This window comes from Humulus lupulus, chromosome 5, assembly GCF_963169125.1.
Source record: "Humulus lupulus chromosome 5, drHumLupu1.1, whole genome shotgun sequence".
NCBI classification, from domain to species: domain Eukaryota; kingdom Viridiplantae; phylum Streptophyta; class Magnoliopsida; order Rosales; family Cannabaceae; genus Humulus; species Humulus lupulus.
Window position 1 is genome coordinate 156888301 of NC_084797.1, and position 14092 is coordinate 156902392.

Sequence of the window (14092 nt, forward strand, 5' to 3'; positions counted from 1 at the left end):
TCAAACTTTCAACTTCCCAAATGCGTGTGTACACATCCCAGACATGTAGATCTCAAGAAAATACTCAAATTAAAAAAAAAATCACCTCAAACGAACACCCGAGTGAAAAGTTATATATTTTCTATTAATTGCATTGATTTGCATCGAGGCCTGTCGCGGCCTATCGAGGCAAGTGATTTTTTTCATGAAAATCATGATTTTTAATGGCCCATCAAGCTGGGCATTGAGGTCTATCGAGTTTTCTACAATTTTTTACGTTTCAAATCTAAAAAATTGTGAAAAAAAATGTAAAAAAAAAAAAACCAAAAAACCATGCACAAATCTATTTGAAATGCATAAATTAGTGTCCTAATTGAACTTTTAGTAGGTTTAAGTTTTATATCATCAAAAACTATCATGAGGCATTTTATTTTAGTCTCCATGGACACTTTAAGAGAGAAGAAGAAAGAGAATAAAAAAATGGAGGAGGATGCCAAATTTGTAGACGTTTTTTCAAAGAAATTTGGTGGTGATGATGGTTTGGTGGTGGCTGCTATAACTCTAAAGAATAAAGGTGACTCGAGAGAGATAAGAGAGATGGAAGCTAAAAATATGATACGAGTATTTTTGGAAATCAAACAAATAGTAGCATTATTTTTTAATGATGTTAAAAAATGATATTTTTTTTATATATGCACTTACATTATGCATAAATATATGTGTGTTAATTTTGAATAAGCCATGTATGATAATACTCCTTAAATCCACCAAATTGTCATGAAAGAAAAACCCTAAAGTTGACTCAGTCATTCCAAAAGAGAGTAATTCTGGTAAAAATAAAAGAATTAAAATAATAGTTGTGTTTCTTCTTAAGTTAAGAATCTTAATAAAGCAAAAAGGCCACTCTGGCCGTTATTTTAAGGAAGGATGCAGTGATATGGGTTTTCCACTTTTATAACAAACCTATGACGTGGCACACGCAGCTGTGTTGTTATGGCTTTTGAGGTTACCTTTTTGTTTGTCCTAACTGGATTCTAAGTACATACCATTGCCTTCATTTCCTTTTGGTTTAAACATGTCAATTTTTACATTCTTATTTTTTATTCTTTCATTTCACTCCTTCTCTCTTCATTCTTCTTTTTTAATTCTCAATTTCATATCTTCGAAATTTGGAGAATACATATCAGCACAAACTAAGTTCTTTGAGAGGTATGTTATATACGATTTTTTTTTTTTTTTAAATTGTTGTTAAGACCTAAAATCTTGATAGGTGAATATGTATGGTTTTTTCTTCTCTGTTTTCATTTGAATTCTTCATTTATTTATAATAGTCAGACCAAAGGCAAGATCCAAATATAAAGATCATCCATCATATATCTTCCTGCTTTCAGTTTTTATGTTTGTTTATTTCTTATGTAAAGAATAGATATCAAACCAATTTCAAATAGTTTATAATATAACTATAGATGATTTATTATTACTATTATTTTCGTCAACGATTGCTTTAGGGTAATTGTTTGCAATATTAAATTAACCCAAAAATTGAATTGAAATTGGAAATCTGAAAACACATTAAAACATGAGAAGAGAGATTTTTATGTGGCTCTTTCCTAACAAAATCTTTAACAATAACATAAGGTTTACACTCTATAGGATTCTTATATTCTTATATTATTCTTTCTCTTATTTTCTATGGAATTAAAGTGTTTTTTCGTGTTCTTTTAATTAATTAAGAATAAATAGTATTTTTTCCCTAAATTTTTAACACTACCAGATTGTGCTCCTAAAATATATGGTCTATTAAAATTTCTCTCTGAACTATTAAAACTATCAGATCGTGCCCCATATTACGATTTGCATAAAATAATTAGTATTTTTATCCCCTGAATTTTTACAACTACAAAATTATGCTCCATTTTAATTATAAAAAGTTTAAATCTATTTTCTAATTAATTCTTAAAACATTAAAAAAATAAATAAAAGAGTAAATTTATTTAAAATTCATTTTAAATACATTTAAGTTTAAAAATATTTTTTAAAAGAAAAACTAAATTTTTACAAATAAAAAATATATTCCCTTTTTTTTATATTTTTTAAATTACTTTCTATTCTTTTATTTTTTTTCCTAATATTTTTAATTAATTAAGTTTTATATATTTCTTTTAAAATTAATACATTTTAAATTTGTAATATTTCATATATATTTAATTTTTAAAATGATTTTAGGGCACAAAAATGAAAGAATAGAAAGTAATTAGAAAAATTAATAAAAAAAGAATAAAGAAGAAGAAGGGAATATGTTTTTTTAATTATAACAATTTAGTTTTTCTTTTAAAATTTTTTTACTTAAATGTATTTAAAATAATTTTAGTCTTTTATTGAATTTTTTAATAATTTTTCTTTAATTTTTTAATAACTAATAGAAAAATAGATTTTTAATTTTTTATAATTAAAGATGGTATAATTTGGTAGTTGCTAAAGTTTGAAGGACAAAAATACTAATTATTTTATGCAAAGGATAACAGATGACATAATTATAGTATCAATAGTTCAAGAAAAAAATATATTTTAAAAAACATAATCTAGTTGTATTAAAAATTCGAAAGGCAAAAATGTTATTTATTTACCAATTTTTTAATTCCGAACATGGCAACACTAAAGTACTATTTCGGTAAGTCTCGAAAGTCCAAAAACAACCGTTCCTATTCTAGTATAGTTTCCATTGAATTCTAACCATTGCACATTATTCAAGAATTAGGTAACACAAGCATTTGCCACGCAATAAAACACACAATATATAAATATTTATATAACATGTTTATGTGTTCTTTTTTTTTTTTTTAAGGAAGATGTTATGTGTTTGGACGTCATAAATTTATATATTTATAGGGTTTATATATTTTTGGACCATGTATTTTGTTTCATTATTTGTTTAGATTTTGTGTTTTGACAAATTATTTTTTAGACCCTATGTTTTGTAAAATGGTTAAAATAGAACCATAAATCTGATTTTGGTCAATGATTTCTCAACTAAAATCATAAATAATTTACCAAACTAACAATTCAGAACAAAAATAAAATCATTCTGCTTAAAAACTGTATTGTTATATTCAATTTTTTCTTCATCAAAATTGAGTTTAGGGTTCTATTTTAACCATTTTACAAAATATAGGGTCCAAAAAGTAATTTGTCAAAACACAGGGTCCAAACAGGTAATGGAACAAAACACAGGGTTCAAAAAAGTATAAACTCATATTATATAACATGGTTATGTGTTCTTTTTTTGTTTTGAAAGGAACATTGTAAATGATAATGGTCGTAATTTAGATATATCTCTTTTATTAAAATGTATGTTGATAACGGAAATTTTTTATTTTAACGGTTTGTTTTGTTAACTTTAACAGAATATTCTAAATATTTAACAAAATTTACTTTTAAAACTAATTTAAAAATATATATTTATCAATTATATTAATATAAATTCAAATATTATAAAATATCATTATTATAATAATATTTAATATAAAATTACATATATAATAATAATATTAATATAAATTCAAATTCAAATGTTATAAAATATCATTATTATAATAATATATAATACAAGACTAGATATTTAATAATTATATTAATATAAATTTTAATGTTATAAAATATTATTATGATAATAATATATAATTCTATTTTTTATGAATTATATTAATATGAATTTAAATATTATAAAATATTATTATAACAATAATATTTAATACAATGCTAGATATTTAATACTTATATCAATATAAATTTAAATATTATAAAATATCATTATAATAATATATAATACATAATCTTAATTTTTATTAAAAAAAATTATTATTTATGTTTAAAAATCTTATTATATTATATATATTTAAAAAAATTATAAATAATGTTTTGGTTTAATTTTTCATTTAATATGTTTATATAATTCTTGTATATATAATATTGTTTATTTATTTAAAATTTATATGACAATGATACAAATTTAATAATTCTATAAATAAAACTAACCAAATGTGCATTGTATGTTGCTTATATCTAGTATATCTCTTCTATATAATAAGCGTGTAGATAACGGAAATTCTTGGTTTTAAGAGTTTTTTTATTTTTTTAAAGTTAACTTTAACAGAATATTCTTATATTTAACAGAATATTATTATATTTAACAGTAGTTTGTAAATACTTAAACTTAAATATAAATAAAATAAAATAAATAATTAAAAAATTAAAATAAGATATTTTTGAGATATTATACAATAATAATTATTTAAAAATAATAAATAATTAAACAAATTAAAATATGATATTTTTGAGATATTTTACAATAATAATTATTTAAAATAATAAGATCATATGTTTTATAACTTAAATATAATTCAATTAAATTTAAACTGACTTTTTATAATAATATCATATTAAATATATAATATATTCTACTGTGAATTAGCAACAAATTGCTTTTTTTTTAAAAAAAAACTAGCAAGAAACTTAAATTTAAATTCCACGCATAATATTTAATATTACATTAAACATATAATATATGATCTCTTGTTGTCCCTCCCAAATTCAAAAACTAGAACAACCATAAACTTAAACAAAAATAAATAAATTAGTTAATTAAAATATGATATTTATTTGAAATTTATATAACAATGATACAAATTTAATAAAATAATTAATAAATTCTATAAATAAAACTAAACAAACGTGCTTATTGCACGTTGCTTGTATCTAGTATATATTATATATAAAATAATGACATAAATATATTAAATGAAAAATTAAACTAAAATATTTTTTATGATTATTTTTTAAATATATATTTAATATGATAATTTTTTTTAACATAAATAATAATTTTTTTAAGAAAAATTAAGATTATGTATTATATATTATTATTATGATGAAAATTTTATAATATTTAAATTTATATTAATGTAAGTATTAAATATTTAGTCTTGCATTGAATATAATAACAATAATAATAATAATTTATAATATTTTAATTCATATTAATATAACTATTGAAAAATTAAGATTATATAATTTTATCATAATAATATTTTATATTAATATAATTATTAAATAATTAATTTTATTATATATATTATTATAATAATGATATTTTATAATCTTTGAATTTTTGAATTTGAATTTAAATTTATATTAATATAATTAATAAATATATATTTTAATTAATTTTAGAGATATATTCTGTTAAATATTTAGAATATTTAATTAAAGTTAACAAAACAAGGCATTAAAACAAAAAATTTATGTACCTATACCTTTTTATATCTCACATAATGATTTAATACTTTAGAAATTTTATTTATATATATGGACAAACAGTGACTAATTTATTTGTATTTGTATGATCACACTGTGATGTTGTGCGTTCTTTAATAAATTAAAGTATTACATAGATTTATATATTTTTTTAAATTGGGAAGCCATTTATTGAAAAGAAAACAAAATCTAGTGAGGATGAGAATCACCACTAGAGTCTAGTCTAATCATATATCACGTAAAATAATGTGATTAAACCAAAGATAAAAGTAAAACAATAGTCCAACTATATATTCAAATAGTGCTCAATAAAAATACTTTTTCTAAAAGAAATCAATAAAGGTACTTTACCATCTGAAATGGGAATTTATTATTTACAGGTCCAACTTCTCAACAGAGTAAAAGAGTGTCTTTCTCCAATGAAATAGTTAACCACCATGGAGAAACCAGCAGTGACCCAAGTCACAGCTGGTTGCAAACCCTTAACCACATTTGTACAGACAGACACAAAGTCCTTTAGAGAGGTTGTCCAGAGACTGACAGGCCCATCAGAGCCCAATACTGTCGCCCAGCAAGAAGCAGCAACAACAAATAGCAAGGCAACAGGCCCAAAAAGGCAGGTCCCCACAACAACAACAGCCCCACCACCCACATCCAAACTCCATGAGAGAAGGCAGTACATGAGGCCCAAGCTTGAGATAGTCAAGCCCACTTTCCATGTGAGATCAGCCTTTGCTTCATCTCCTGATCAGAACCAGAGTATTTCACCCTCCAAACAGGGAAGTGGGCTAGGCTTTCTCTCAAGCCCATTGGGTACTCCCTCAACTATTTTCTCAAACTTGTCCATAGGAGAAGAGAAAAAGAAAGAAGAATCAGTGAACTTAAACAGCCAAGAGGAAGAGAAAGCCATAAAAGAGAGAAGGTTTTACTTGCACCCTTCTCCCAGGGGTCAACTGGGTTATTCTGAACCAGAGTTGCTCACTTTGTTTCCTCTGAGTTCTCCAACTACAAGTAAGAAAAACCCATGATTTTGATTGTGGAAATGAGCCAATACAGAATGCCAAAACTATGCAAAAAGTGCCTTCATTTAGTGTTATTGTAATTGGCCTTCCTCGAAGCTCTTATGGGAGATTTTCATACAACTGATTGTTTAAATTTAAAGGTAATTGACTAAAGCCCTTTAAACTGGTTGATACCACTATCCTTTCTTTGCAGATAAATAAAATGAGAATGCAGCCATCATCTGTTAATTATATTCTCATAATAAAATCAAGTTTAATGATAGTAACCATATACTCATAATACATAATAAATGCAATTTAAATTAAGGCGTTTAAGAACCATTCAAAATATAATCCTCTTATTTAAAAAATTGAAATTGAGGTGTTTTAGAACTATTCAAAAATGCACGGTAACATGTTACGTTACCCACATGCTATATGATACCTTATAACATTAATCGGTGTAAAGAATTATCATTTTTAAAAGATATGGGATGAATGTGAAAATCTCACAAATGACATACTGCATAAAGTATTTGGAAAATATATAAATTCATCATTTTTCATAAAATGCTGGTTGGAAAAACGACATTACTACTTTACTACTGAAATTTATTCAATTTCAAGAAAAGATTCACTAACAAGTAACAAATTGGACCTGTCAACTAATCCAAGATGTCTAGTGATTCGATAACATAACAAGTGTAAATATCTTTCAACTTCAAAGTGAAAAATGTTGAGAGCATATGTAAATTGAGGTTTTCAAAACGAAAAGAATGAAGAGAATAATACCCAAGTTGAATATTATACCATAATCAAGAAAACTATTCAGCCAACTAATTCCTCTTGCTTTCCAACACGACTGCACAAAGATTAGAAAAGGGTGTTAGCAAGTTCCACCAATCTATACACGCTCAGTTTATCAATCATTAGCCCTCCTGCTTTCCATTCATCCCACTACTATGATCTCCGCCGCACCATCGCCATTGAAAGCATGGCATGCAACAGCAGCAGGATCCCGAACATTTCAGGCATTTTGGTCTCCTGCAGCAACATGAACATTTCGGACATTTGGGTCTCCAGCAGCAACGGTTTCCACAGTTGGGTATCAAACACGCGGGACATTTGGGTGACCAGCAGCATGTGCTGCATTTAGGTTTTGAAAATTTGGGGCATTTTGGTTGACAGCATTTAATTTCGCAGCATGTACTTGATGTAGAGGTAGATGTGGAGCTAGATCTCTTGTGCAATTCAAGTGTTTGTCGAATCTTTTTCAGACGGATCTCTGTGGTGATGTTTTCCATTTCACGGATGAACTTGCAAAGATGTCGTATATAATCAGGGTAGAGCTCCAAATTGCAGTGTCCACCTCCTTTTATCCATAATGGATCGTATGGATCCTTTGACATTTTCCATAGTCCATCACCATGTAACCAATTCACAACGTCATCTTCTGTACCCTGAAAAAGATTTTCCAAGCCAATCTTAATATCAAAATAAAATTGATTCAACAAATGGTATCTTAACTCTAGCATTTACAGAAGAAGGGGGGAGGTTTTCTTTCAAACAAGATCTAATCGTGAACAAAAGTCCCAGCTTTGTGTAAGCATAATGTGCTTCGAACAATGATCAAGTGAAGTAGCTTCTGTCTGGACCTAAACCAAATAACTAGACGGAGGCCCTCACATGTAAGGGAGTGTGAAATACTGAGCAAGCCACTTCCAATAGCTTATAGTGTAATGCTTTGGCAAGTTACATCCCAACAGCTTGAGTTCCAAAGCAAAAAATTATTCATCTAGTGCGGAATTCTGTAACTATAAGGTTGACCCAAGATTCATACAAAGCCAGCAGGGACCAGAAGTAGTTTACTATGTATATGTTCACAATCCTTCCATAATGCAAGTATATTAAGCCAACTAAGCAAGTGCCATGCTGGTTCCTGCACCAGATAGTAAAGTTCGAGCATGCTTCCAAATAAAGAAGTCCTGGATCATTCTCTATTTGCAGAGGGGAGCGTATGCTTGCTGGTGAATTGATAAAGATGTCGCGCGGACACGGGCATGTTGACTCCTGCCAACTCACTAAACCTAAATATGAGCTGATTTTGTTAAAGTCCTCAAGTATTAGCAGACACTAGTTAGCTGGTGGATGGACACCCATACTAGATAATGAACGGAATCGAGTAAACAGGTTAAGTTCCAGAAAATTTTCAGGAATATTCAGCTCTTACCAATTAAGAACTGGCTCTATCTACCAATTGACAAAGAGATTGAATATATATATATATATATATACACTAAAAAGCAAGTTTGGTGGCTTTTGACATTAGACTTAAAAGAACAGTATATATGTGGTTGGGTGTTTCAGTATTATACACTAAATCCAAGCTTCTGTGGCATTCAACATCCACATAACAGAAGACCTCAATCAAATCTCTAATGTACAAGAAGATGATAGAACTTTCTTAGGATAGAAACTATCTATCCAAACTTTAGAACACACAGAATGAAATCCCTCAAAGAAATACTTTATTGACGAAAAGAGACAAGAGTTACACTGAGCTTTCGAGAGGCTCAACTCTCCAATTACAACCTTTCGAGAGGGTTGTTCTCTCCTTAGAATCTATTCTCTTCTACTCCCAGTTACCCTTACAAATGAATCCCCCATCCTTTATATAGGTACTGGTTAGAATAACAAAAGGCCAACTAGGATCCTCTAAACACAATACAACTCAGCCTCCTAAAAATAAATGCCAACTAGATAAAAGAAGGGACACAATACAATGAATACAAATAAAAGAAACCCTGCCCTGGTTATCCTCGTGACCGCCTATTATACAGAAACTGTATGGGAGGCTTATTAGAAGACTAAAAATCAGTTAGCCTAATGCGAGATAGTTAAACAACAAAATTTGTTAGACATCCTTGTACTTCCTTATCCTTGAGGCATCAAGCTGATTGCTGGAAGTATAAAGTTGGTAAGAATTTGCACTCAGAATCGCAATCAGTGACAAAGTTAAAGAGGAGTTGCCAACAATAAAAACAAAGAAAGAAAAGAGAAAAAACAAACAATAATAAAGCTAAAGGCAAATTTCCCCATACAAATCACAATCATCAAGTCTCAAGTTCCTTATAATTTTTTTAAATTGTTGATAGGTATGTAGTTAGAATTAGAGCTACCGTGCCTGTCTAGCTTTGACACCACCTCTTCTACGACAATGTGGTAAAGACAAAAGTATTTGTATTCTTTCTTGGTAAGTAGGGTAGTCCCAAAGAAGTTAGGTTTACTATATCTCAATTATATAGTGCTTTCTGCGGGCCTTTATTCACCATAAAACCCAAGGCATTTAAGATTTAAGGGACTACATAAAATTTTAGCTAAACCTTACAGGGAACCTGAACCTACTGTTAGCTACATGATATGATAGCCAAACAAGAAAGCAATATATTATGGTAAAACCTTAAGAGAGATGGTGGTTTACATCATAAAGCCTAATTAATTTTTTTGAAAAAAAACCTCAGAACTTGTATTATTGATTTGGGAAAATAATATAGGGTAAAAGAGTGAAAAACACTAAATCAGAAGGAAAAATAGTTGCATTAAATACTGACACTCCCTAATTAAATTAGAAAATAAAACTCCTTTAAACTTTTTTACATTATATAACCACATAGCTACCCAAACTTTGATTTTGTCCCATAAGAACTCCTCAGCATCTCCCTTTGCCTAAAAAAAAATATCTTTTTTCTTTCTAACCACAGTGCCCACCAAAGAGCCATTCCCAACCCCCCACACACAACCATCCAAAGCAAGCCTACTGTTATGACACAACCTATCATAAACTATTGATGATGCTGTTACACCATTCACATTTCGATGTTACTATAAAGCAAAACCAAAGAGCAAGAGTTGGGCTGTGAGGCCTGGTAATGGTTAGCAACTAACTTTGCAGTCCTGCTCTGCCCTCGTGCAGTTTTACCACAAAACAAAAAAGATAAGCCGGGAGAGAGAGAGAGGAAGGGGACAGAAAGGAAATTGTCTTAAGAGATGCTTTAAACAAGTTCGACTATGTATGATCATGTGGACATGAAGCTGCATTTAGCGAATCAATTTAGTTTGTAGCTTCAGAAGCAAAGATAAAGTATGTAAAAGACTTGTATGCATCAAAAAATGTGAAACAAGAAAAATGGGGTATTATTTATCTTCTAAGAAACAGTAATATTATTAATTTCATAATATTAATAATATTAAAAGGGAATGAAGAATTCCCAAAACGCAACATCACTAGGAGCAACTAAAAACTAGTCTATTCAGAACAGCTCCCCCAAATCCTTACTAACACAAAATAGGGGGAATGAAGAGAAAAGGAAAGATTAGGCAGGATAAGTAATAGGGTCAGGACAGCAACAGTTATTTATGTAGGTTGATACAAACAAAAGAGCAGCAAGCCCAAGGAAAATAAAAAAGTATCATTAGTTGTTTACAGATAATTAACTATAAGGAACTATCATACAAAATATCCACATTGAAGTCCTATTACCAAACATAAATTTACAAATACAATGAATGCCAAAATATTAATCAATATGTCAAGAAGTACTTACATGTATCACCAACACGGGGCATTTTACCTTCTGGATTTTGTTGATATTCTGCAGATATTGCAAAAGTTAATAGATTGAAATAACATAAAACATAGAGTAAAACTAATGCTTGGCATTTAGCTTTCTAATCAGGCTTGTAACTAGAAGTATCCACAATAGATAGACTGGCCAGACAGACCTAATATTACCTTATAAATGTCAAAGCAGAATGTGAAATTCACATGACAGAGCACACGAAGGCCAGAAAGAATTGCACTATGCAAAACAACACCTCTTAGCCGAGGCAACTTAGCTGCCAAATGCAATGTTGGTCCACTTCCAACTGACTGTCCATACAAGATCAAATCTTCTTGGCTCACACCATATTGAGTCTGAAGGCATTCGTACACCGCCTCTATGTCAGAGTATGTATTTGATTCACTAGGCTAGATTTCATAAAGACAAACCAGTATCAAGAAATTTATACCAATAAAGGTGACATAATAATGAAAGATACTGCAGCAATGGTAAGGAAAAACAGAGGAAAATCACATAAAAATTGGCCATAACCAACATGAGAAAGGAATAAGGAAAAGGAAAATCCAAAAAAATAAACACCAATCTGATGAGACGAATCTGTTACATGATTAGTAATCAATGAGAAAAACAGCCGCTCTACTTGAATGATTCACATTGCTGTCTGTGTGCTCAAATTTTAAAAGGTAAATTTTATGACTACACAATGCCAAATTTCATCTTATTGTATTAAAGAACCCATAAGGATATCTTGAACGCATTGCTCTGATTTTTCGGGGGAGCATGATTCTAGAGACAATTAAACATTTCAGCCAGTTACAGATTCTAGTACTAGAGTTCCTCAAGTCACTTTCAAAAATCTCCAAACAACCCGAGCAAACCAAAATTACTGAATTGATTTCCCAATATAATAAATTCCAAGGAAAACACCACCTAAATGAAGAATCAATTTCAAGTGGTCCATGAGCCCCAAAAACATAGAAGGGTGGTCCACTTCCAATTCATACCAGTATGCCCCAGAGATTTGGCCAATAATTACTTGTAGACGTTACTGATTTTTACTTTATGCAGAAAACTCTTTACCTTGCCAGTGGAGGCTCCATATCCAGAATAGTCATATCTGCATCACAATATTTAGAGTTCAATGTATTAACCACCCAGACCCAGTCAAGAAAATTTGCAAGGTAAAAGGAAAGAACCATAATTTAACCAAATGTTAAGCTCTTAAACTGAAATAGAAGCTTTGAAATGCAAAAATCTCAAAAACTAGAAAATGAGATGAGAAAGAATGAACATTTTAAATGATGAAATCTCTAAACCGAAATGGAAAAGTAAAAAAGCAATTATCTTACAAAAAAAAAATTGAAAATAAAAGGAAAATGTTAATTAGAAGATCCTAGAGGCACAAAACTCCAAGAAAAACAGTAAAGCTGCACTGTAATGTTAAACAGAAAATAATATTTCAATTACTTTTCTTTTTTAAAGTATTTATGTGTGTATACATATGGATTACTTTAAACGAAGGGGAAAAGGGGGAAATGTACAAAAAGAAAGGTAGAAAAGGACTAGAAAGAACTAACAACGAGGGAGATAGTAATTCTACATTCTTAGCTTTCACCTTTACAATTCAACAATTCTTAAAAACAAAAAAGGGGGCGGAGAGAGAAGGGAACCATTCAACGAAATACCCACAGAGTAAAAGTAAATTTGGTCAGAATCACAATATGAAGCACTAAAATAAAATGAAGCGCAAAGATGGACCATTTCTACTAAAATAAATGGTAAAAAAAATCCCAAGAACTGACCAAAAACAATTAGACAAGCCGTGAAGACAAACAAACAAACATTAATAGTGAAAAATGTAGACTTTACGTATTGTAGACCCATCAGACTAAATGAAAGGTAAGATTAGGTTAACATTTTTGAGAAGAAGGATATAAGGAAAAGGAAAATGACTGACCCAATAAGATTAACTCTGAGATTAACCTTGAGTTGAACAAAGAGATCATAGAGTTGACCAAGGTCAGCAGCATTGCCATGAGAGTAAAGCAGAGTGAGACGAGCATAAGGGTTCCTCAGATAGAAAGCGACAATCTTGTTCCCGCGTTTCGTATCAATCATTAGAACGTCAAATGAGTTGTCGTCGTCCGAGCAAGAAATGGCCATTGACGGCGGCGCCGCCGTCGTTGAGACCACCGTCAGCTTACCATCTTCTCTCTTTTCAACGCCGTAAGTGGGCGGAGACGGAGGGAAGAAGGCAAATTTAGCCGCTAAGTGAGAAAACATACACCCCATTCACAATCACACCCCCTAATGACTCTAAAGGCACCCCAACTCATTGACTGAGCCAAACAAACTCGAATGCATGTGATGTGAACACACAGAACCAAAATATATAAGAGACTTGGGTATTTCTGAGTTTTGGGTTATGAGAAAAACACATATGTTTTCTTTGGTGGGCTTCAAGAGAAAGTGAAGAAAATGGCAAAAATGGGAAATAATGGTGAAGGGTTTTGAGGAGGATAGCGTTGGTGGTTGTTTGGCTAAGATTTGTGTAAAAATCAGGTCACAGCTTTAATGGAGTAGAGAATAGTGCAGAGCATCTAGATAGTAGAGAGAGAGAGAGAGAGAGGTTCTCTGTAATATAGTACTGTGTAGAGTGAACAAAGTGTGGAGTGTAGGGGTGGCAAAGCAGAGGGAGAGGGAGAGGAGAGAGAGAGAGAGAGAGAGAGAGAGAGAGAGAGAGAGCTAACACATATTGTGTAGTTTAGCTTGAAAAACAGAGATTTTTCATTTATTTTTGTTTGAAGAGCTGAGTTCAATTTAAGTGCATGACTTCATTACTTGTCAGAATAAACAGTACAGCCAAGCACTTCAATAATCAATCAATATATATTTGGAATTTCTATATATATAAATGTAAAAAAAAAAAGGGGTATTTCTACGTATCTCTCTCTCTTTCTCACTCTCCTCAAGTTGAAGCAAATATTATAATATTATAGATATGTGTGTCTCTCTCTCTATCTCTACAAACACAGACCTTAACTAGGAGACGTTATTATTTTTTCTGTCTGTTTTGAGGAGTTTTATGAGTACTCTACTTCTGCCTACTTTGCTTTAAACTCGCTACATACTGCTGACACCTGTTTCTATGCTTTAAACTATCAAAGAACATCTTCC

At 30.0% G+C, this 14092-nt stretch overlaps 2 protein-coding genes across 8 annotated transcripts; one reads left to right on the plus strand and one right to left on the minus strand.

Moving 5' to 3' along the window:
• Positions 1 to 957: 957 nt before the first annotated feature.
• LOC133777775 (VQ motif-containing protein 31) lies at positions 958 to 6733 on the plus strand. The gene is made up of 2 exons (XM_062217509.1): positions 958 to 1188; positions 5673 to 6733. Exon 2 carries the CDS (start codon positions 5730 to 5732, stop codon positions 6318 to 6320), a length of 591 nt encoding a protein of 196 aa, XP_062073493.1. The 5' UTR covers positions 958 to 1188; positions 5673 to 5729; the 3' UTR covers positions 6321 to 6733.
• LOC133777773 (uncharacterized) lies at positions 5586 to 13778 on the minus strand. Of its 7 annotated transcripts, none has more exons than XR_009868824.1 (7): positions 12873 to 13778; positions 11996 to 12032; positions 11086 to 11322; positions 10898 to 10945; positions 7104 to 7753; positions 6222 to 6297; positions 5586 to 6130 (listed from the first exon to the last, which is right to left on the minus strand). XR_009868824.1 is itself a non-coding variant. In XM_062217508.1 (6 exons), exons 1-5 carry the CDS (start codon positions 13205 to 13207, stop codon positions 6271 to 6273), a joined length of 684 nt encoding a protein of 227 aa, XP_062073492.1. In that variant the 5' UTR covers positions 13208 to 13776; the 3' UTR covers positions 5586 to 6130; positions 6222 to 6270. The 7 variants fall into 7 exon arrangements, 3 of the variants coding, with proteins under 3 accessions (XP_062073492.1, XP_062073491.1, XP_062073490.1); XR_009868823.1 differs by having other exon boundaries at positions 7086 to 7753; XR_009868822.1 differs by having other exon boundaries at positions 5586 to 6297.
• Between the last annotated feature and the right edge of the window lie 314 nt (positions 13779 to 14092).